Source organism: Crotalus tigris, unplaced genomic scaffold, assembly GCF_016545835.1.
Source record: "Crotalus tigris isolate CLP2741 ecotype Arizona unplaced genomic scaffold, ASM1654583v1 scf7180000024340.7048381, whole genome shotgun sequence".
Taxonomy (NCBI): domain Eukaryota; kingdom Metazoa; phylum Chordata; class Lepidosauria; order Squamata; family Viperidae; genus Crotalus; species Crotalus tigris.
In genome coordinates, this window is record NW_024100510.1 from 6,988,851 (window position 1) to 7,014,681 (window position 25,831).

Genomic DNA, 25,831 nt, shown 5'->3' on the forward strand with positions numbered 1-25,831 from the left:
ATTGTCATCATTTGCTAAATGCAACTGGGACCAATAATTCTATCACTACATGATCAGGTTGTAAAGTGACCACATCTGACTTACAACAGCAGTTTGTCAGTTCAATTTATAATTGTAAATGAATCACTACAGATCATTAAGACACCACAGGACTCTGACTTGTGACTTTCTACTGGCTTCCTCAATGACTTTGCTTGTTGGAAACTGGCTGTGAAGGTCACAAAAGACAAGCATGTTACTATGAGATGCCATGACCAGTCTACCCGTTGCCAAGCTCCCAAATTGCTATCACGTGATTATGGGGATACTGCAATGGCTGCAGTTTTGAGGGCTGATTGTTTCTTTGTTCATAACTTTGGACAGTCACTAAACAAAGTTAGTAAGTGACAACTACCTGTACTTTACTTCTCAATAATTAAACAAAATAAAGCAAACTTGCCAGATGTAGAACTGGTTTTAGATATTATAACTGTACCACAACTATTGCAAACCAAGGTTACTTCTAGTCCAAATTGCTACATTGTATCATATGTAATTGATGATTACATCAGTTGTAATCACCTGTGACTATTACATGTCACATCTATTACCAGGATACACCTTTAAGTTATAGATTTTTCACGATTTGGGTACTATATGAGTCAGAAACATCTTAATTGGTAGGTCTAATTGAAGAGGTGCTAAGCCTTCTGGAAAATCATATTTTTAAAGCCCCTTATATATAATTGATGTGTAGTCATCCTTTCAATTTTTTCAATCTACAAATAGGTCATAGTTTGATTTAGATATGTTCATAATTTGTTCATAGCTACTGCTATGGAAATACAATGCCAATACCAGTTTATAAATTTTACTGCCATATCCTTTCAAGGAGCATCTACAGAATTTATCAAATATGCTTCCAAGTAAAGACTGCAGAAGGCAGGTTTAAATCATTGCAACAATCTGGTCCAATACCACATTGTACAATGTATAACTAATATTATCCAACAGGACATGCTATTAAGATGAGGTCATTCATTTGTCGGTGTCTGGATATAGGACATGTAGAATGGTGAAATAATTAAGAAGCAGAAAACTTTCCTAGCATGTTCAGTCTAATATATCTCCCTGAAATACATAGCAAATCTATTTGACCCTCTTATACAACTGGCATAACAGAGAAGGCAAGTGGACTGAGAGGATCAAGGAAAATTATAGGGTCCAGCAGCAAAGCCAATTAGGTAGAGACATAGGTCATACGAATAGTGAACAGAAATTACATATTCTACATTGGCAAAAGAAAATTGACTATGTAGTGGCTTGAACTCAAATAAGATTGATATTTTTCTTCTTCCATTTAAATAACCTACTACACATTATATTGGTACCTCTAGTACAGTGGTTCTCAACCTTTTTAATGCCGCGACCCCCAACCGGTCGTAAGTTGAGGACTACTCAACTGGTGCAGCACCGTTTGCAGAATGGGACTTTTGGCGGGCTCAGCAGGGCAGAGACAGCCTGGACAATTCCTATTGGCTTTTGAAAGGCAATAGAATTAAATTCTATTCAAGAGAGTCTATTCTATTGGCTTTCAAAAGCCAATAGAATAAAAGTGAGTAGCACAGCTAAGGAAAAGGGGGAAAATGGCGGACTGGGTTGTTTGGCGACCCCCGTGAAATGGTCGTTCGACCCCAAATGGGGTCCCGACCCACAGGTTGAGAATCACTGCTCTAGTAGTATATTTGTATAGCTCCCTGAGAGATTTCTGGAAAACCTGAAATATAAAAAAATATTTTGTGCCATTTGGGTTGGCCCTAGAGAGATTTTACACATTTTTCTCCTTCAATTTGGCTGCGCAGGTTTTGCAGAAAGTGACTCCTAGGATGTTCAATGGATGTTCTCTAAGCATGTCGCAGGTATGAAGCCCTATAACAGGTACTTAAAAGTAAGTTCAGTAGTTTATTATTAAATAAATGGACATTCTTGTATATGCAATCTGAATTTCTGACTGTTTTGTGCTATTGTAATATTCAACTGTCATGGCAAATGAGTCATGAACATTCTGTCTGCCTGCCTTTTAAAAATCTACTGGACAGTTGTTGATAGAGATAAAATGTTCTTAATTATTCTTAGCATTAGAGAACAAATTTATTACTGTTAATATGTGGAAGATTCTACTAATTATGATGTTCTCAGTAGATTTACTTTTGCATGAAGAATGAAGTTTACACTTTTAATGAAATACTAAAAAAAAACTGATAAAAGTGGTCCAGTTATGTAGGGATAGCATTGTGACTAATAACGAGAAGAGAGGCCACCAAAATACATAAATACAACTCATTAACTAACTTTATTAATTAGGGTAAAAGGATTGTAAGCAGTGGCAATTTAAATTGTCCCAGTCAATGCCTGTGGATTGGCTTTAATAACTTTCCTGAGTAACTTTAATTCATCTAATTAGCTTATCTCTCATACAAATTTTCTCTAGAGACAGGATCAGATCCAAAAGTGGCTTAAACCTTTTCTTGTCTTTGATGCAATGTTAGTGCCATTAATGTACTGGGATATAGTATAAGGAAACCTCCAGTAAATGGAAATACTGCCTTTTGTGGTAAAGTTACTGATATACGTGCAATGGTGGAATTCAAATATGTGAACAACCAGTTCTTTGTGTGGATGCCGCTTCCGGAAGTCCATTCTGGGCCTGGGCAAAATTAGCTACTGGTTCTGCCGAAGTGGTGTGAACTGGCTGAATTCCACCATTGTATATTTGCCATGATATAAATGAAAGATTAGAAGATTTATCCAAGCAAGGTGTCCTGTTTAATATGCTTCAATAAGAAACCTCCCTAGGTGATAAGGTATTTCTAAGGCAAGAGATATTTGGAAAGTTAAAGCAAAGTGGAAAAACTTACTTTTCTGACACCTTCTTCCAACGTAACCTTCCATACAGGAGCACAGGTTGTTTCTCATACATAGCCCTTTGTTCTTACAAGGAGGATTGCAGAATGCTAATTACAATGCAAACAAAATAAACCAAGGTTACTAGTAATAGGACAGCAATTGCAAAATAGACCTTGGCAGCCTAATGCTATGCCACAGGGCATTGGTAACACTGTGCCCATGCTGATATTTAGAATTACAGACTCCTGGTAGAATCTGATTACTCAAGGAAGCCCTCCCATCCTTTGATTTTCCTTATTCTAGCATAGAATGTGATTTGTTTTCTTTCAGTTCAGTTCAGTTCATCGAATGACCTAAGCTACCATACTTTGTGAGGTATTATGCCAATTGTGCAATTGTTATTGTTTATTATGATTTGTCACAAAGTCAACCAGATATTTAGACTGGATCTGGAATTTCTGTCTGCTTATCGAGTCCTCCCCAAGTACCTGAGATAGGCAGATGTGGATGTTTGATGATGTTACAGATATTATTGCAGGATGTAAGCTATTCAGAGTAAAGCCAAGCAGTTGACTGTTGGTGATTTTGTCAATGCTGGTGGTGTTCAAGTGCTGCTTCAATTGTTTTGACATTGTCCCCAAGGCACCTATGACTATAGGTACTACCTTTGCTTTCTTTTGCCACAGTCATTCTATTTCTATTTGCAGGTCTTTGTATTTTGTAATATTTATTTATTTATTTATTATTATTATGCAGTTACCATGATTACACAAATCATAGCATAGCACAATGTGTGGCTTAGACCAGTGATGGCGAACCTTTTAGAGACCAAGTGCCCAAACTGCAACCCAAAACTCACTTATGTATAATCGGGTGCCGGGTGGGTGTGGCCCATTGGGTGGACGTGGCTGCAGTGGTTAACAGCAGACTGGGCGGGACTACAAAGTTCAATCAATTCCAACTTTGCGAGATCTTTTTTTTTCTGTGAGAAGTTGAAATTGATTGATTGAACCTTTTTTTTTTCACATAGCGGCGGAAGCCTAAAGTGAAAAGGTTTTATAAAACGCAGCTGAAGGCTTAGGACTGGGGCGACGGTGCGCGTGCCCACAGAGAGGGCTCTGTGTGTCACCTCTGGCACACGTATCATAGGTTCGCCACCACGGGCTTAGACCAATATTTGGTTGTTTTAAAGCAGGGGTGTCAAACTCGCAATGTCACGTGACGTGTCGCAATGTATTGTGACTTTTTCCATGGTCGGCAATGGGGTGGGTGCAGTTTTGGCATGACGCATCCAGCCCATGGGCTGGCAGTTTGACACCCCTATTTTAAAGCTTTCATTAAATCTACAATAACAAGATAGTCTGTGGTGAGCTACAATATTTTGCATGGCCCGGAAGAATGTTTTAAATGGCATAGTGGACTAGCTGTTTATCATGATTAACACAGTCCTATATAAGTCTATGGGAGTGCAATGGCTCGGTGGTTAAAGATACTGAATTTGTAAGCTGGAGAGCTGACAGCCCAGGTTGGAGACCCAAGCTCTGCGCAATAGGGTGAGCACCTGTTACTTGCCCCAGTTCCTGCCCACCTAGCAGTTTGAAAGCATGCAAATGCAAGTAGATGAATAGGTACCACTTCAGTGGGAAGGTAACAGCATTCTCTTCACCTTTGGTATATAGCCATGCTGGCCACATGACCACAGAAATTGTCTTCGGACAATGCTGGTTCCCTCTGCCAAAAAACGGAGATGAGTACCACGCCCTAGAGTTGGACATGACTGACAGGGAAATTTTTACCTTTTATATAAGTCTACTATGAAAAAAGTCCCATTACATATGTTTACCCCATTTTCAGGTAAACAAATGTAGGATAGCAGCTATACAGCCTTTTATAAAAGATGATATTACTGGAGTTGGAGAGATTGCTGGATTAAATAAATGTATTTAGGTGTTAGCTTTACAGTGCAATATTGCCTAGTGGTACTTGGAAGGGAACTCAGTCAGACTTACTTTGAAGTTGTTCATTTAAGATTTCTATTTTATGCTTTCAATGAAAATCATCATCATTACTATTATTATAATAGTAATACAATTACTATTATTATAGTAGTAATACAATACAATAAAATTATATTGTATTGTATTACTACTATTATAATTACTGTTTTTCTTTAATACCTCATCTTCCCCCCACAGACAGCTAAGAAATGATACCATTTTTTTAAAAAAAAACATAATTTAAAACAAAATATAATAATTACAAACAGAAAATTGCAATAAGATAATTCGAACCACTATGAATGAGAATTTAATGAGGCATGACTTTGTAGATCATAGATACAATTAGATTTCATAAGGTTATCTGGACTACAATGATTGGAATACTTTAAGCAGTAAAAAAATGTGTTAAAGCATTGTTTTCCAAACTTTGCTGGTAAGAAAAAAATATAACAATTTAAATGAGAAACTGAAAGGCAGTTTTGAATATTGGAAACTAACTGCAAAATCTCTGGTAGATGTTTAGCAGAATTGTTGTCAAATGGCTGCTACTATCAGGGATGGGACTTCTTTCCATTCTGTCTTTCAGAATACAAAACGGCAAAACTGTGCATGGTTTTCAAAAATTATCTTCTTAAGCCTTATTTCATTAGAATAGAGTAAACCGGAGAAAACCAAAGAATGGAGTACAAAATTCTCTCACTCTTGACCCTAATATAATTTAATGCATCTCACATTAAAAAAAAATCTATGTTATATTGAGCAGGAAGAAATTACTGTATGGATTGCTGCAATACAAACAAATTATGCAAGTAAGTGTATAACATATTTTGAACTGCTAACAGTCTTGTAATTATATTAGATTAGGAAAATTTTATGTGCAACAGGAATTTGTATCAGATTTTCAGAAAGAGCTTGTGTATGGGGAGAAACAGTACATGAAAACCAATTAAGGAAAATTGATCTCTTGGCTGATAGAACCAAAAAAAAGACTTACTATTTATCCATCGCTTTTATTCTCATTTCAAGTAATACAGTGATTATCAAACTGTTCTTACACTGTTGAGTGTACTGATGTAGTAAAGTACTATATATTGTGATATTTTGCCAACCTATACTTTAAAGCTGAGTTCATTATGAATTACAGATTTGTTTGCTGTGATACACTCAATATATTATTTACATAACAGTATACTGTATGCTTTTCTGTCTTTAAAAATAATACGGGGCTTGATATATAGCACTATTTCAACTAATATCTTACTATGCATGTCATATAAACAATATGCCAGCACATGGTTTGTTTTGAATAAAAGTGAAGATGCAACAAATAATGGGAAAGAATATAAAATAGGGAAGGGAAGCAATATTTAATCATTGGAATTTAATTTATTCATCTTACCAGATTGACACTGGAGCCCGAAGAAACCAAATGGGCAAGCACATATATTTGGGCGAATGCAGGTCCCACCATTTAGGCAAATGGGTTTGCAAATGGCTGTCCCAATAAAAAAATAAAAATTAAAACTTACTTTAGATAAGGTGGAAAATAACAGATTGTTCCTTGCTCTGTCACTATATTTCCATTTAGAACACGGAATAATTCTGTTTTAAACAATGGCTCAGTGAGCAATGAGACATTTTGCAATCTTTTTCTCCAGGTGTATCTCTAGTTCTGAGGAACTTGGAGACAAATTTCTTCTCTGCCTTTTCTCTCACCTTTTCTGTCCATTGTGGAAACAGTAACACTTTTTCAATTTGTTGCAAATGTGATGACACTGAAGTCCATTATATACTGGCCGCTATTTACTGGTTTATAGCCTGAAATATGTGCCTTGTATTTTACCAATGCTGTAAAAATGAGGCTTCAGTCAAATCTATAAATAATATAAATTGGCATTTATGTACAAAAATCATCCATGTTGCCTTGTCTTGAATAAGACAAAACACCTTAAGAAGAATGGGAGTTAACGTTGTTAGTTTGAGGATAAAATTAATTGAATTATAAATATATATTTTAATGTTTGTTCAATGTTTATTTAGTGATCTGAGCAAATCTATAAAGTATATTAATTTGCATGAATTGTACAATTAGACATGAATACTTTTATGATACTTGTATGCATATTTCTGTTAGTGTGTAATACAGTAATATTTTTGGTGAAAACTAACTGAAGCAAATTGCCACAAGAGCTATTAGTATTAATATGCTGATGATACTCAGCTGTGTATCTCAGCCCGTGGTGAGTTAAGCGATGCTGTGACTTCCTTCTCGTACTGCCTGGAGTCTGTTAGGGGCTGGATGGGGAGCAACTGGTTAAAATTAAACCCTGGCAAGACCAAGTTGCTCTGGATTTGGGGTTCTTTGGCCCATGGAGAATGCCACCTTTGATCTTGGATGGGGTGGCACTGCCCCAAACAGACCATGTGTGTAATCTGGGGGTACTCCTGAACTCGCGACTCCTGCTCAAAGAGCAGGTGGCAATTGTAGCCAGGAGGGCCTTTGCACAACTGTGGATTGTGAGTCAGTTATGCCATTTCCTGGACCAACAATCTCTACTCACTGTCACTCATGCCCTAGTCACCTCCCGTCTTGACTATTGTAACATGCTCTACATGGGGCTGCCCCTGAAGAGTATCTGGACGCTCCAGTTGGTGCAAAATGCAGCAGCTCACATAGTTTTGTGCAGACCTCAGTGTGCACATGTGTTACCTCTCTTGTGGGAACTGCATTGGTTGCCAATTTGCTTCCAGGTGCAATTCAAGGTGCTGGTTGTCACCTTTAAAGCCCTTCAGAGCTTGGGACCAGGTTATCTGAGGGATTGTCTCTTGCCAGTCATATCTATCCAACCCACTAGAACAGGAAGAAAAGGAATGTTGCAGGTCCCATCCTCTAAGAAGATACATCTAGTGGGACCCAGAAGAATGGCCTTCTCTGTGGTGGCTCCCTCTCTCTGGAACATCATTCCCTAGAAATTAGACTGGCCCCCCACTCTAGCACTTTTTTGGAAGGCACTGAAGACCTGGTTCTGCCAGTGGATCTTGGGAACCCAGAGTGGGATGGAGCCCATTAAATGGCTAGTACAAATGTGTGTTGTCACTGGGGGGTTATTATTTTATTAATTATTATTTTTACTTCTTTTTATGATGTTTTTTATATCTGTGTAAACTGCCTTGAGTCACCATGTGTGAGTAGGTGGCAATATTTTCTAAAATAAAAAAAATAAAAAGTACATTAATGCAAATAGATCCTTATTTGACCTGGATATACAAGCTGCTACACATGTAAGTGTAATTCTTAAGGGTTATTTGTATAAACTGGCAAAAACAACCTAAAATGTGTATACAATAAACATAAATACAATACATAAATACAACAAACCTTTTACTTCACTCAGCATTCAGTTTATAATGCAGTAACTTGCACTATTCTGTTTCCTCTGAATTTAGTTAATAAGAAAGCTGCTTTTTTTTCCACAGTAGATATATGGCCAGCAAAGAGGACAGAAATAATTTTAACACTAATAATCCTTACAGGCAGTGCTTTTTTCTAAAAAAAAAAAAAAGGTGCCGGAACTCACATATGTCATACAACCCGCCTTGCCTACCCTATAAGGTTCCATCCAAAAAAGGTGCCGGAACTCCATTCTGGGCGTTCTATGGCAAAACAGCCTTGCTTACAGGAGTACACTGACTATACTGAGATCTTTTTTTTTCTCTTTTTATATTAACCAGAAAGTGAAATATTGTATATAGCCGATGCCATGTATCAGGATGTATAACCTGAGATTTATGAAGACAGGGCAGTAGTGTTATATTATAGCTAGCTAGATCGTTAATAATTCAGAAAAGTGGTCCAAGCAAGAAGCAAACGTTTTATTGAATCACTGCTTGGGGTGTTGTTTACAGTTTGTGTGCTTGGCTTCCTTGGTGCATTTCAACTTGTGTAAACTTATCATATAGAACTTGCTCAGCATCAGTTTTTACCAAATCATAACCCTGACTCCATTTATTGCACCCCTCCCTTTGATAAAAATGCAGAACCTGGAACTGGTTTAACATCACAACCCCCCCCCCAATGGCCACTGCAGTATACTGCTATTGCCAAAGGGAAGAAGAAATGTTTGTCAATTCATAAATGAATTGACAAAATGAAAGTGGAATGGAATGAAATCAGATTTAGCATTAAAGTGCAGTTTGCAGATTAAAAGGACCCATTCTTCTTCATTTATAGTGATTTGCAGATATTTGGGAGAGAAGCATATTTGCCAGCATTATCTGGGGATGTAATTACAGTTTACAAAAATCTTCAAAACATGTGCTTTTCCACGTATGGTCCTTCCTTAAGAGTTTGGGATGTATAACAATACTTTGGGGCTAAGTGTTGTATTTTTCTTAGAATAATTTGCTGGATTCTATATTCCAGGAAGCATAGATCCAGTAACTTATAAGTTTAGCTAACATTAAATTACATGTTTGATTTCATTTGTTTCTATTTCATTAAAACTAATACTGTTAAAATTATTACTCTTCAATCATATAATAAAACACTTTCCCTTCTGTCATATTACAACTTAGTAAACACATTTGAAGGTTACCAATAGAAGCTTCAGAGGCCACATGCAGCCCTAAGACTTAATCATCCACATTGGCTTCACATTTGGCTGTTGATGAAAACAAGGAATGTAAACTAAGAAATGTCTACTACATTAAAAATGTCTATTGCACCATTTTTTTTAATAATCAAAAGAAAATGCATTTAGCTCAATGTTTTCAGAATAGCCTAACAGACCACTGCACCAAATATATGGAAATCACAAGTAGATCCAAACAAAGAGTGCAGATAATTGATATTAGAATGCTGTGTCTTGTGGCAATTGCAAGTATGATAATTTAATATACATATATGTCAAATGTAGGAGTGCAACAATTTGCAAGCCTGCATTCGAAGCCTGGATGCTGCTGTGTGACAGGGTGAACGCCCATCATTTGCTCCATCTCCAGTTCTAAAGCATGTAAAGGTAAATAGATAAATAGGTACTTTGGGGGAATTCATTAACAGGGACATGAAAGGAGCCCCCCCCCCGGGCATCCTCCAGGCAATGATAATGTCACTAGTTAATCCTTTTATCACGGAAGTACTTTTTGTGCTTCCGAAATGAAAGTATAGTATAGTATAGTGCCAAGAATTATCTTGTTTAGCCTTCAAAACAAATTAGGCACCTACAAAGATAAGGAGAGGGACAATATTCAGTCCTCTATAAAAGACAAGTTACTTTTGTGCGGGATGATAGTTATGGGTAGAGCTATGTTATCTGTCTGTCTGTCTGTCTGTCTGTCTGTCTGTCTGTCTGTCTGTCTATCTATCAAATATAGACATCATCTATCTTCCTCACAGAGGGAGACTCTGGGCGGGGTACAAATAAAATACTAAAAATATAAAAATTAATTTCAAAAATTTTAAATAGAGCCAAGGATGGTTAAATTCAACATAAAAGTTAATTAAAAGGCAGCGGGAGGGCCTTCAAGAGCACTAACCAGCCCCATGGCTGCGTGCTTCACTGTGAGCTCCAAGAGAGTTGGCAAAGCCAGGTCTTCAGACATTTCCAAAAGATCAGAGGAGACTGGGGGTTTGCCTCACTTCTTGGGAGAGAAGTTGATATCAGCCCCAGATAAGTGTGTAACAGAAGCTGCATGCTATACCTTTAAGAGAATTATCGCATACTGTGTCTTCATGGAAATTCTTAGTAACATATGTTTACCTGTTTCACACAAAGGACCACTCCAACCAGCCTTGCACTGACATTCATCCGGTGCCACACATTTCCCACCATTGTGACAGTGCTTATTACAAACCACTGAAAAACAAATTAGGGCAAGGTCAATTGTACCAATTATTAGAACCTGAATTTTGCTTTAAATTATGCTGATTGAAATCCAGGGCAGCCACTGAAAGCTTCTCAAGTACTATGTTATTAAAACTAAAATGCAAATGTCATGTAACCTCTTTGTTTCTTAATGAGCGGTATTTTCTTTTAACGCAGAAACAGATTCACACAGAAACATTTTTTAAAAAAACTTATTGTAGACATCTTTGCAGAGACGTGTTAAAAAAACTGATCAAGGACAACAGGATATTCAATCACTGATCACGTTATGTAATTAAGACAGTGTAATATATGTGTACTATTAAATTGTGACTAGTTTTAAAGGCACATTATTTCAAAGTTATTAACATATTAGTATAAGTTTTGAACAATAACGTGACCCTTAATGGCAATCCCCCAAGTCCTTTATATTCTCGCAAACATTACCATGAACAATGTTTCTCTGCAAGAGAGCTGTTACAAGTATTGAAAAAGATTGAATACATTTTATGGCGTTAATGTGGTTTTGGAAAGCACAGCATCAGATATGAGTATTAAATGTATTTATTAATATTGAAATATTGACTTACATGCTGCATACTAGATTAGATTTGATTTAAAATAATGTCAGAATTATGGTTTGTCACACAGTCAGCCAGATGCCTAGATTGGGTTTAGCATTTTTATCTACCTACTGAGTCCTTCCCAATTATTATTACTGCTGTTGTGTAAAGTTTGCTCTCTTCTTTTCTCATATTATTTATTATCTATCAAAAATGCGGAAAGATTGATAAAGTTACATACACATAATAGTATACCTACGTGTTTCACATCTTGAGCCAACAAATCCATATGCACAGGAACAGATATTGTGACTGATACAGGTCCCTCCATTTTCACACAGTGGATCACAAAGTGCTATATAAAAGAACAGAAAAAAAATGATAACTGAATTTAGAATAGATCCACTGTAATGAGGAGCCTGTTGATCTATGTTCTACCACTGACATATCTCTGCTTTGTCTATGTAATACTAAAACCTTAATTGAGCAAAATGATACATCATAGGGCAATAATGATTGAACCAAGATACCTCAAATGGGCTAGGTTTCAGAATGCTGGAACCCGTTGCTCCCATGTGAATTAAATTTGGGGAAGTCGTGGTTGCTTCAGCACCCCTGCCACTTGCCTAGCTGCTTCCCTAGAATTTGCAGTTCTGCTAGTTTCCCCATTGATGTTGTGCCTGCAAACCTCCGACAAGCAAAGTAAATGGGGAAGCCAGCAGGAATTCTAGGGACGGAGGAAAGGGGATTTCCAAAGCTCTCTGCCAGCTTCCCACAAGAAAACTCAGTGGGGAATCCAGCAGGAAGTTGGAAATCACTCTTGCACCCACTGCTTTTTTGCCCACCCTTGGTCACACGGTTTCTCTGTTTAGGGAAGGAAATATCTCTTAAATGATGTCCCCAAAAAATCATAGCTTCTCTAGTTGTCTGTAAAATCAAAGTGATGAGTGTTTCAGTCCCAAGCATTGAAGCTGAATTGTGATTAGATGGTAGGGATTAAGGCAGTAATTAATAATACTGTGCCTATAGATATAAAGTTGTGTAATATCACTGTGCAGGAAAGTTGGAAAAAAAATAATTGTGAATGTTTTTTTCCCTAAATAATCAATTTTTTTTTTCAGGACAATGGGTGATTACTAGACGTCTCTATAGATCTAGGATGAAAAATGAGATTATTAGAGTCTTGTTTCTAATTCTCATTCTTATTTACTGATGAATTTGGGAAAGTTTTTAACTTTATTCGAGTGGATCATGGTCTGGTGAAATATTTTTTTGTCAGAATGTTCTAATAAAGCTTAGTGTACAAGAAAATATATCTAAACATTACGCCTGTGCTAGTTTTCTTATCTTCTCATTATATTTTGTGTTTTAAAGAATATTGCATTTTATTAGTCAAAATAATTTGAGTTATTATTTGATATACTTTCATATAAAGAAGCTAAGCTTTCTCCTGTGATCTTTACCTGCCTGCTTCTTCTTGCTGCTTCCATACTTTTCATGTGGCAATTGATGATAATGTAAGAAAAATGTATGAAAAATATGTATAAAGTTTTCAAAAAAATATATAATGTAATTGGATAAATAACTTTCCAACTATCGGCATAGTTTATTCCCATGACCTTGACTTTCATAGGTTTTTTTTTTAAAGCTATTCTTGTTCTCATATTATAATGCTGGTAGAAAATGATAAGCAAATAAATATTCTGCAAAAGCATATTGTGATACTTTGGCTGTAATGCTGATTTATTTAGAAGTAAGTTCCACTTAATTCAAAAGAAATTATTTTAAAGTAAGGATTTTTTAAAAAATCCTGTAGAATGCTTTGGATTCAAAGACAAAACAGGTTTTAACTATAGGACAATGTGATTGCAGCACTTCTTAAACCAAATACATCTTTTCTCTGAATCATACAACAGTTACTCAATCCCAGGAGAAAACTTATAGATCAGTGGTGGCAAACCTATGGCATGGGTGCCAGAGGTGGTGCTCAGAGCCCTCTCTGTGGGCATGCACACCGTCACCTCAGTCCTAGGCCTTCAGATGGGTTTTATAAAACCTTTTCACTTTAGGCCTCTGCGTGTATATATAAAAAAAGGTTCAATCAGTCAATTTCAACTTCTTGCGGGAAAAAAAAAGATCTTGCAGAGTTGGAATTTATTGATTGAACTTTTTAGTCCCACCCAGTCTGTGGTTACCACTGCAGCCATGCCCACCCAATGGGCCACACCCACCCAGCACCCGACGATGCATAAGTGGGTTTTGGGTTGCAGTTTAGGCACTCGGTCTCTAAAAGGTTCGCCATCACTGTTATAGGTATTCCGTCTTCCACACTGCTATTAGATGAATTAGTTATTATGTGAGTTCTATGCACTATGAAACTAAGAAACAAGACACAAGATAAATTACACATATATTTCTTGCTTCTAAACAGAAGTCTTTTAAATTGGTTTTTCATATGTATTTTTTTTTTAAAAAAAATACCATGCCATGTTTACAGCTCTCTCACTTACAACTCTGCTGAGTATTTGTGGATGTTTTTTTTTTTACATTTAAAAATAAACACACTGAAATAAGATCCATTTCAATATATGTGCATGACTGAACTTATAGTGCCTGGAATGAAGCAACTTGTAAAATAATTAAGCTTGTTACTTTGGATGTTCTCCAATGAAGGTAAACCAGTCTTCAGTTTCTGAAGTTACTTGAATAAATAACCAACCTATTCTAAATACATCTCATTAGAGAGTTTAATAAAATTACTGATCACAGGCACTGCTATTGTCACAATCTCACAATTTAAAATAGATTTATATTGTATGGGAATGGTGCTTGGAGAATAGTAGCCAAAATAAATTATTTATCAATGTCTAGCATAAGTATTTATTCATTAGATTTATGTGCCGCCCATTTTGTCTGGAGGTGAGTAATTGCTAAGTTTGTGCAAAGCTTCCATTCAAACATTTAATTTTTAAGATGATTGGATGAAATTACTTCTTTGAAATGAATAATCAAATCAGTTCCATTCATTGTCTTTCAGTCACTCAGAGACCTGATGGACTTCTGCACATGTACATACACCCTTGAACTGAATCATCAGATTGCAAATTTGAATCAAATCTACTCTTTGCATCAAAGTACAAATTCAAACTGAATCCTAATTTATTAGCAGATGTATGAAGCTGCATAATCAAGAATGTTTCATGTTTTGAGCCAGTGAAAAAGGCTGTACACATTAACTATATGGAACAATACAAGGAATTATAATAGATTATAAAGAGGTTGGACAAATGGTAGCAAACTAAATTGCAATTTTTGTCTAACAGAAACTGATTTTCCCAGTGGTTTGAGCAATATAAGTATATTCCATTACAGTATTCTAAGAGTCATATTAGGCATACAAATGAGGGCCCGTTCTATTTGATGAAAACATTTCTAAGTATGACTTAAATTGTGGCTAGTGTGTTCTAGTTAGCTACTAACAGTTCCCAGCAAGTAGACACCAAAAATAAAACTGCCATTTGGGCCAGAGAGAGTGAAAATGAAACTATGCTCCCTCATCTAGCTGCTGCCTGCCATTGTTTGCCTTAGTGTTACCTGTGGAAAACAGATTGCTCACAGGATCAGCTTTTGATTAAGTACATCAGATGCCTGGGGCTTGAAATTACCCTCTTGTTTCCTCTCTGCACCACAAAAATTTTTGTGGGTACTAGGAAAGTGTGGGAGAAATACTGTTGGCTATTTCAAGAACACACTCTTTGGGAAAAGTGAAGAAGAGAAAATATTCTGGGACTGAACAGACCAAAGCTAAATATGGTAGGAAAGAACCAGTAGATTATTGCAGGAAAGAATGGGAGATTAATGATTGGCTGCCCTTTCATTCACATTACAAACTATATAAGGAAATTAAAATGGTGTAAAGGTTAAGGTACCAAGGTACAAAGCAGGAGACCATGAATTCAAGTCCTACCGTATCCATGGAAGCCAGCTGGGTGCTTTGGGTAGTCATTCTCTCTTAACCCAAGCCTTCTTTCAGGATTGTTGTTATGGAGAAAATAGGAGGAGGAAGTGTGCTGGATACGTTGGGTTATTTGTAAAAATAATAAAGGCAGGATACGAATGAATGAATGAATGATCTCTAATATGTTTTTAGATTATCCTAGGCTTCTTGTCCAGGAGGATTATTATTATGTGCATGCTGAGATTGTCCAATCAAGAACAATCTAGAATTTCATTTCTTCGTTGACAGCCATGAAGTAGTCTCTATTAGTACCTGGCCCAGCATATTCTGTTTGGATGAGACTGATAATCTGAAAATGCAGGATAACTATGTGAAACCAATGTCATAGATAGTTTTAGATGGGTTCAAGTCATTGTCAAAAATACCACATGAAGAGTAGTTTATATAGGGATGTGCCCAAGTTACATAAGATCTTATTTATTTATTTCAATTAGTTAGCACAACTTGGAAATAAGCAATGTTTCCTCAGATGAAAGATGTTTCTCCCTGCCTGTAGGAGGCACTTCTAAGATGACCTGAATGCAGTGGTGGGATTCAGCCAGTTCACACCAGTTCAGCAGAACCGGTAGCTAATTTTTTGTTGCCGAGACCCAGAATGGACTTCCAGAAGCGGCATCCACACAGAGAACCGGTTGTTCACCTATTTGAATCCCACCACTGCCTGAATGATGTATCTACCAATTATGGGCCTGTCTCATAAATGTAATTTCTGGGAGAGATGATTGAGAAGGTAGTCGTCTTGCCCTCCAGATGCTTATGAGGATTCTAATTATCTGAATCTAATTCAATCAGGCTTTTAGCCAAACAGAAGCTGCTTTGATTATGTTTGGGGAAATGCTAAGTGCCTTGGAATTCTCAAGTGTTCGTTGTTATCAGCCACAATATTCTTCTCCTTCAATTGGGGGATTGGTCTTTGGGAACACAGATTTACAATGGCTCAGTCTGATGCTAGGAGTTGACATAATGAAATAATTGCTCGACACTTAGGCTGGTGACCTGTGGTGTTCCACAGGGTTGCATCTTATCTTGCATCTTATTCATTAAGCAGCTGGAGAAGGTCATGAAGAGATTTAGAGTGTGGTGTCATCAGTATTGCTTCTTATCAGTTAACTGAAAGAGCAATCAATATGTTAAGCATTGCCTAAATCTGATAATTGGGAGGATAAGGGAGAACCTACTCAATTAAAACCAGAGAAACCAAGGTACTTTTGGTAAATAGGAAAAGAAGTCTTGGAGATGGTGAAACTCTCCCTCTGAAAAAGCAAATTCACAATATAAGAGTGCTGGCGGGCTTCTAGGCTGAATAAATTTAGTGTTGGTTCTTAAAGCCTTGGTTCCACTTTATTGGCATTACTACTACACATTCTATGTGTAATAGTAATGCCAATTTTATTTTTAAAAATGTGCAGAAACAGCAGCTTGTACAAATTGTACCAGCTAAGCTGCCAACCTGTACAAGGTACAGAACTATATACTACTGGTACTGCAAGATCAACAGTTGCTTACTGAGCACACATGTAGGGCCTATTATAGAGATTAACTTTCCCATGATGAAGCTGTTCAGCTATTGAGATTTGTACACGAAACCCTTTCGAGTATCACCCCCTCCCCAAACCGTTATTTCTCGTACCTATAATAGGACCTTTTCTTGTATTGTTCTCAGATATGGAACTGTTGGATTTTATATTTTCCTTCCAATTTCTCAGCATTTAGAACATCTGTAAAATATCCCTCTTTTGCTAAGTTCGTAATTGCTAATTGATTTTAGTATTAATTTTACTATTAATTTTACTTTATGCTTTATTCTTATTATTTAGCCACCTTGAATATTCACTAGAATAGAAAGGCAAGGCACAAATCAAAACAACAAATGAATAACATTTACTCTAGTGATAAATATTTATCCTAATTTAGTCTTCTTTTGCGGAAAGTAGTTATAATTCTTATATTTGTATATTTAGATAGTTGATTATCAAAACCTACCATAGAATACTTCTTTTCAGGAGGATGAAGAAGCATAAATAAAATACAATTATTTTCTTTGCATTTATAATAAAAATGGGTTTTCTTGATTATCAGAATTAGTTGTGGATTATAATATAATTAGTCTATATGTCTTCCCATCCACTGGCCTGGCAAAGAATCCTCATTTATTTAGACAATAGTTCTTTGAAGTCCTCATACATCAAGAATTGATTTATAAATTTATAGTATTAATTTTAGAATTTGATTCCATTTTGTAATTTGTTTTGTATCACTATTTTTATCTAGAAAAATATTATTAAGTCAAACTTATGATCCTCCTGATTTGCAATTTCTGGAACACAAAGCTAAGCAGGAAATTGTCAGAGGGATAAGGGTGTGTAAGAGAAAAACCTGAGCTAAAAAATTACACATGTTTGTGTTTACTAGTACAGGGTTACTAGCACAGGATGCATGAAATTACTAAGGAAAAAAAATCTGAATTGTAACTTGGAAGTTTTTACCTCAGGAAATGAATTCATTTTTATGGGCCTAGTACATTTCATATGGCAAAGAACAGTAGGATATGTGGTATGAGAAATTATTGAAAATCTTGAGTTGAAATCTGATGGTTGTTTATTATTCTATGTCGAATATAAGTGGTAAATTTTAAGGGGAAAATGTATAGGCATAAGTATTTACAAAATGTGTTTGATAGATTTGACACTAATGTGTCAAAGAAGCAAACTTAGCATTCCTTAGTCTTGTCAATTGCCATCTTGTTTAACACTGACTATATTGTTAAGCGATAAATATATATCATGTCAAGTGTTTTTTATATACAGACTGATGTATTGTATATTCCCAATAAATGGATTTAGATTTAGGCAAATTTATTGGATAAGCAAGTTGAAAATATAGAAGCATGTGGAAAACAATTAAAGTCTAACCCTAACAACAGAAGAAAGTCATTTTGCCAAATTATTAGACAGGTTTCAGCACTGTGATCCTTTAAAACATTTCGTTCATTTTTTAATTTAACCAGCCAAATTAACATTCTCCCTCAGAAATATGCACTGTGGTTATGTGCCCTGAAGTCATGTACAGTATTTTAAATGATAGACTAATTTTCTCTTCAGCGTTTTACCGATAGAATTTAAAAGCAAAGTTTTTGCTTTTAAGTCATACATATTACCTTAATACAAAATTATGGTACATTGTACTACTTTCATTTATGCCATACTCTTTTAATTGACAGATATTCCATTTCTAGCCAGATCATATAATTCTATAGCTAATATGCTGAAACTCCTAAATTTTGAAGAATTCAGCTTTTCCTCCCTCATATACGTTTGTCCAATTTGCTACCCTTAAATAATTGTCTCATGTACTACTTTTCATACTATAATACTATTTATATAATACTATTACATGATCCATGAGACTGAAAATAAAAAAAACCCAGATACCTGACACTGATATATTTTGTATTTTATGCAATACTAGTTACTGAACAGGCATATTTCACTTTTTATCTACAAAGCTGTGTTCCGTTTTTAAAAAAAATTTCAAAGTAAATAACTTTTTATTAATATCATGTAAGTGAATATACCAAACTATATACAGTATTCACATTCTCCATCTTAACAATGCTGTTTTCATCAAGGTAAAAAAATATGAAATAATGTTTCCTAAATATAACTAAAAAAAATCTACAAGAATATCTCTCATCTTTGACTATAAGTGACACTCTCAAGGTACAATGTATTTATATTTAACAATTATAGGTATATATTTATTGCTAATATGGGAATAGCATGAGAAAGTTTGAGAAGACTGACATCAAAACTTAAATTATTCACTAGATTTTTCAAAGTCTTCTGGTCATTTCTTTTCCTATAGTTTCTAACACAAGTGTTGGAATAATTTTTTAAATGTAGTAACATATGTGGTGTTCCAGGCTACATATGTTTAACAGGACATTTTAATATTCTCAATACCCCCAAGAACTAATCATGAATTGATGTAGAGAGTGCTAGTAATCTCTCCTCCCCTTTCTCTGCCCCCTCAAAAAATTCTTACCATAACACTGTATTCCATCGCCACTGTATCCAAAGGGGCAGGGTCCACATTTGAATGCCTGATCCTTTGTTGATTCACAGGGCACACCAGGGAAACATGGCATATGTGCACAGTTGAGTTGCTTATTAAGTGATCTCCAGTCAATTGCCAAATGGTTTACACCTGAGGCATAAGGCTTTCTGAATGAAGCAGTCCTTCCTGAAATTCTTGACTGCACAGAGCTCTCTAGTGCCTGGCTACGCTGATTTACACGAAGAGAAAATGATGTTTTCCAATGGAAAGAAGACAGTGTGGTCCATACGGACTGTCTCAAATGCTTTGCTTTAGAACCATGGTCAGAATTAGTCTGGGTAGCTGAAATCCCAAGATATTTTCCAGAAGGTGTCAGATCAGTTGAGGTATGGCTCTGTTGAATAGCATGCAGCTTTGTGCCCATGTCTTCTTGAGCGGAGGTATTCCTTGTGATATCTGCTTGAATCTGTAGTTCATAGTCTGAGAGTATTTTAGCAGCTCCTGCTTCATTTTTTTGAAGAAGGGCTCCCTGTGTGCCATTTTTCACTTTGCTGAATGGAAAGGTTTTTCCTATAGATGGTATAGGAGACAGAGGCACCACTTTTTCTTTGAGTGGAGATTGGATATCAATAGTTAAGGGATATCTTGCTATATGAAAGATTGTTTCTAATTTTGGAATATGATCTTGTGAAGATGCAGAATCAATATCTTGTAAATTCTTTATAACACCTTGGGTAAGGGAGATGTTGGCTTCCCCAGGGACTTTCACAGTTACATCAGACAAACGTTTGGCAGAACTTGACACTAAATGAAAAAAGGTGGATCAGCACAAAATATTTTATATTTTCTTGTGACATTCGATAGACAGACAAACAGACAGATGATAAATATGATAAATATTTTCTGTCGTATGTCATGACAGTCGCAAGTCAAGTTACACATGTGACCAACCGGATTATATGATTATTATTTTTTTGCAACTACCATTAAGTGAACGCAATGGTCATTAAGCAAACACCGTGATCATTGAATGAACACATTGTCAGCAAGGGGCGTTTTTTTGCAGGGAACTGGAAGTAAATGTTGATTTCTGGCAAAAAAACCCAACAACATTGTAAATGGTGATCATGTGATTGTGGGATGCTGCAAACAGCCATAAATGCAGATCGATTGCCGAGCATCAAAATAAGATCATATGATTGCAGGAGGGTGGCCTTCGAACTTTGAATTGGGGTCATAAGTACATTTTGGGGAGAATGATATAATTTCAAATGGTCAGTAAGCAAATAGTCATAAGTCAAGCACTACCTGTATAAATCCTTCCCCTTTCTGGGCTGGATATAGACCTTCATTTAGTTTTCCACAATGCCCTTAACTTTATTTCTTGCAGTGTCTTGACATACCATTGTTCTGGGTCAGAGAAGAGATTCCACCGAAGGACATTTTATTTGAGATCTCAGAATAGGAGGACCCAGTTGGCAATTCAGTTTGGACTTTTTAATATAAATTAGCACTTTAAAAAACACACACACACAAATCAGAACAGCTTAGGCGTCTGAATCATTATTGGTGAGAAATGTGTGCAATTTGCATCTGAATGAAAACTGATCTAATATCAGTTTTTTGCAGCAAAAATTCCCCAAATAAAGTTGAATTATCATTTTAAATTCCCAGTTCTCCAAATGTGCCAGGTTACAAGAACATTTGAAAAAAACAAACAAAAAGGAAAAAGGAAAAAGACCTGTTAGGGAAAACAGTTTGCAAAACAGAAAAAAGGCAAACATTTATATTCTATTTTTTGCTAAGGTGAGCACTGAAGGTGGCTCACAAAGTTTTAAAATATCATAAATAAAATATACCATAAAAACAGTACAAAATATACAAAATGCTGCTAACACTAAAATCAGCTATTAAGAGGAGATATTTCTCTTCTCGGATGTTCTAAATGGTGAGAGACTGAAGCCAAATTGCTCCACAAAAGAACGCATTATGTAGCCCAAAAACAATTCCTGCATTGAGAATAATGCAGAAGACAGTTTTCACCCATCTATAAAATAGATGCACTGACAGCATAAACACCGTCAAGAGGTAAATGTTAATGGCTGAAGAAGTTGGTAACAATAGAGACAGTTCTTCAGTCAGTTAGATTTTAATGACCAATTAGCACCTTAATAAATAAGATCTTCTATTTAATATGTTAGGGAAATTTTTTATCTCAAATAGGTTTGATAAGAATACTGCTACAGTTTTAACTTAAACCTTCAATTGTGATTATCTGCAGAGAAACCTGGTGCCACAATTAAACTTCCCTGAAGCAATCCACAAGACTCTCTTCCAACTCTGTTCTCACCCTATCTCAAAGCTTGGAGGAAAAGCCAGCTCTTCACCACCCAGAATGTCATTTCTACAAGAGACTGCTGTATTTTCCAGATAAGATATGTATCTTAAATATATTTGTCAGTTAGAAATTCTGACTATTCCTCTAAAGTTTGAAAATGTAACTTGGAAGGCCCTTTCTATCCACTCCTGATTTTGAAATTATGTTCCCAACTAAAGAACCTCACATGGCTAAGTTCCTCTTCAAAGGGACATTCAATGTATCAGCTAATTCTTTCCTACACAATACCTTCCTCAAATTAATACTGAGAACCAGTACTGCAACAAGATACTGTAAAGTCCTAATCAAAGTCAGTTGTTCTGATGATAAGTTCAGAATTGTCCTATAGTAGTAGTAGTAGTATCACCAATTGGAATCTTCTATTTCTTTCCCAATTTCCTACCCAAGTTATTGAGTTTTAAATTTTGGACTCATTTAAAATATTTATATACCACTCTATATCATATTCTCAGAGAAACCTACAGTATCATCTTCCACTGAATGCATAATTAATACATTCCCAAATGGGGTTGCATTGAACTAGTCATACAGTAGTGTAATAGGATCTTTTTCACTTTGCTTGCCAATATAAGTTTCTAAGGAGTTTTTGAATTAATGAATAAAATATCCAAATAACTGGGTGATAGAAGTATCTGTTTAAAACAGCAAGTGGCAGAAAATGGTCTCCTACTTTCTCTTCCATTTAATTTTATACTGTACTTTTGCTGGCAAGGATTATCACATTATTTAAAATGCTACATAATTTACAGAGGCTGAGAGGAAAGTGGGTTTTACAAGTAGAGATTAGAATCAAAGCAGTATTTTTTTAAAATGTCATATTTTTTTTATTAAACTGTGAAGAAGGGTTAACACTGAAAGGTCGCCCGAGATCAACAGCTTTTTCTTTTTCTTTTATTTCAAATAGTCTTCAATATCTTAAGATGTATCATCCATTATCAACGGAAGAAGCAGAAGTGGTTATCCCTGCCCCAATGTGCTACCATATAATGGAAGAAGATGGAAAATAATGGTGACAGCATAAAATGCTCAAGGTCAAAATGAAATCTGCATGCCCCCCACAAAGCAACATTATTTTGTATAGGCCTGTCAGAATAAATTAATTAATGTACTTGTATATATGAATAGATTAAAAAAAAATCAGATGCACATTGGATATATTCCTGTCTTTAACTCTTGCATAATAAGGAAGAGAAACATTTGCTTGGCATTTTCCTTCTAATATAAGAGTTTTGTGGATCTTTTGGAATGCACAAAGCTCTGTGCATTTAGGAAACAATAGAATGTAAGGGCCAGGCCAAGAACAGTTATAAAGCAGTTATACAGCATGCTTTAAAGCAGGGGTGTCGAACTGCTGGCCCACGGGCCAGATGTGTCATTCCAAAACCGCGCCCACCCCATTGCTGGCAATGGAAAAAAAGTCACGATATGTCGCGACACGTCATTTGACGTCGCGAGTTTGACACCCGTTTTAAAGAGATTCTGGCAAAGGCCAGTGACATGAAGGAAAAAAACCCTGAGGTGTGTAATTTGTACTTTTGTTCTTGAGGCTCTCTCTCTCTCCCCATCAAGGCAGCATCCTTGACTTAACAACCATTCATTTAGTGACCATTCAAAGTTACAATGGCACTGAAAAAAGTGACTTATGACCATTTTTCACACGTATGACCATTGCATCATCCCCATGGTCACGTGATCAAAATTCAGATGCTTGGCAAATGGCAACTATTTATGATGGTTGCAGTGTCCCAGTGTCACCTGATCACCTTTTGCAACTTTCTGACAAAGTCAATGGGTAAGCCAGATTCACTTAACAACCTTGTTATTAACTTAACAACTGCACTAATTCACTTAACACCTGTGACAAGGGGCAAAACTTACTTAACAACTCTCTTGCAAAGGAAATTTTGGGTCCAGTTGTGGTTTTTAAGATAAGAACTATCAGTATATTTCCCTGGTAATGAAAGGAGAAGAATTGCGGGTCAACAGTGGCTGTCATAATATCTGCTTTTGTTGCCCTCATGGCTTGGTTGGTTTATGATCTTGCACATGTAAGGAATGAGTTGTTCTACTACTTGCCCAGCAATCTTTGGTGAAGAGCCTTGTCCCTTTTGGATACCTTCTGAGCAGCTATAATAGTCAGTGAGAATTAACACACAAGACAAAAGATGCCAGCCTGCCTGTTTTATAATGTTGCTGTTAGAGGGTAGTTTCATAATATATAGCCAATAGTCCTTCAAGTCATTGTATTTAAGCATCTGTTTACTTAATTGTATGAATATCTGCTTGCCGGGAATTCAAATTGATTTTTATCAGCCTTTTCATTATTTGCTGGGACAGAAAATTGAATGATTAGATACCTGTTCTTCATCACCTCCAGATTAAATTACCATAACATTTTTTCCACAGAGCTGGAAAAGCATTCTGAATATCAGCCCATATGAAATACTGAAGCCTGATTTTGATACTTACCCTTAAATGTATAATTACTTTAGAGACAAGATATTTAAATTGCTCCCTCCTTGCCTTTAAACCTGTCAACATCAATCTTTGAAGGACACCTTACTCTGTGTTCTACCACTGTCTGAAGTGTCAGCCCTGTCTGGGGATCTTTGATACAGTTTTCATTGTTATGATTGCTGGAATTTTACTAGAATTTTAGTTCATACATTTTTTTCATGTTAATTGCAGCTTTTTAAAAAATATTTTATTGGGTTATGGTTCCATGATAATTTTTAATATTTTTATTTAAATCAATAATTTAAATAATTAAATTGCATTGAGCCAGTTTGATGTAGTGGTTCAGGGTGCTGACCTAGAAACCAGAAGATGGTGAGTTCTAGTCCCAGTTTAGGCATGAAAACTGGCTGAATGATTTTGGACCAGTCACTCTTTTTCAGTTATACCCATCTCAAAGGGTTGCTGTTGTTGGGAAAACAGGTGGAAGAAGTATTAGGTATGTTGAATTACTTATAAAGTAATAAAGGCACGATAATAATCTAATAATTTTTTTTTTCAAAAAATTACATTTGATCAGTTTTATATTGTATGAAAATATAACATTGTTTTGTGATTGTTGGGTATATGTTTTGTATGTATGTATGTATGTATGTATGTATATATGTATGTGTATATATATATATATATATATATATATATATATATATATATATATATAAAACAATTCATATATAGAGAGTTTATATTAATGTTTCCTAATGCATGTTATTAATATACATTCCTTATAGATGTTTAATGTAATTTTCCTTGATGTTCTCTTTTTTTCCTATCTATGTGCATAACCCTCAAACTATTTTCTTATGGATAAGCAGCACAATACAAGGTGCACAAAACAATTAAGAAGTAATTAGCAAAAGAAATACAAGAAAAAGATCTTAGTTTATATTAACATCATCCCCTATTTCAAAACTTGGAAAGCCATGCTTGCTTTCATCTTGTCCATATTCTCATTTGGACATGCTTTGCACATGGCATAACAATGTTATTATGCTGTGTGTGAAGCAATGTATGAAGGGTATATTTATTCTTCCCTCGTATATTTGGGATTCAGTCTTCATTCATTCTTTTAACATTACAATAAAACCTGAACATATTGATTTTATTCTTGTTACTCAATTTTGTATTTAGCCTATGCCATTGTAAGCCACCTAGAACAGACATGTCAAACATAAGGCCCCGGGGCCAGATGCGGCCTGCGAAGTGGTTTCATGCGGCCTGCGAAGCCATCCTGGAAACAGTGAGGGAACGGCCCCCACTGCCTTGGCCCTGGCCCTGGCCAGCCAGGAGCCAATGTACAATTTTGTGGTGGCCATCTTGGCACTTGCCCCGGTGGACCATGCCTTGGCACTTGCCCTGGTCCCACCCCCTTGTTACATGCAAATAAAACCTCAGATCTGTCCCACTCCTGCCCAGGCCCCCACAGGCACCCTTGACGTGAATGTAGAACTGGCCATGCCCACCCAGTAGGCCACACCCACTCCATCCACACCCACCCAGTAGGCTGCACCCACTCTGGCCACACCAACCCC

At 36.1% G+C, this 25,831-nt stretch overlaps 1 protein-coding gene across 1 annotated transcript in view; it reads right to left on the reverse strand.

Moving 5' to 3' along the window:
• The window catches only part of LOC120300344 (adhesive plaque matrix protein 2-like), a 58,708-nt gene extending 37,878 nt beyond the window's left edge, over window positions 1–20,830 (reverse strand). The window contains exons 1-6 of the mRNA XM_039326213.1: window positions 20,791–20,830; window positions 19,376–20,191; window positions 11,573–11,668; window positions 10,646–10,741; window positions 6,286–6,381; window positions 2,898–2,993 (exon numbers count right to left, since the gene is read on the reverse strand). Coding sequence (XP_039182147.1) covers window positions 2,898–2,993; window positions 6,286–6,381; window positions 10,646–10,741; window positions 11,573–11,668; window positions 19,376–20,191; window positions 20,791–20,830 — 1,240 coding nt within the window. The remainder of the gene's footprint in view (window positions 1–2,897; window positions 2,994–6,285; window positions 6,382–10,645; window positions 10,742–11,572; window positions 11,669–19,375; window positions 20,192–20,790) is intronic.
• Window positions 20,831–25,831: the final 5,001 nt, after the last annotated feature.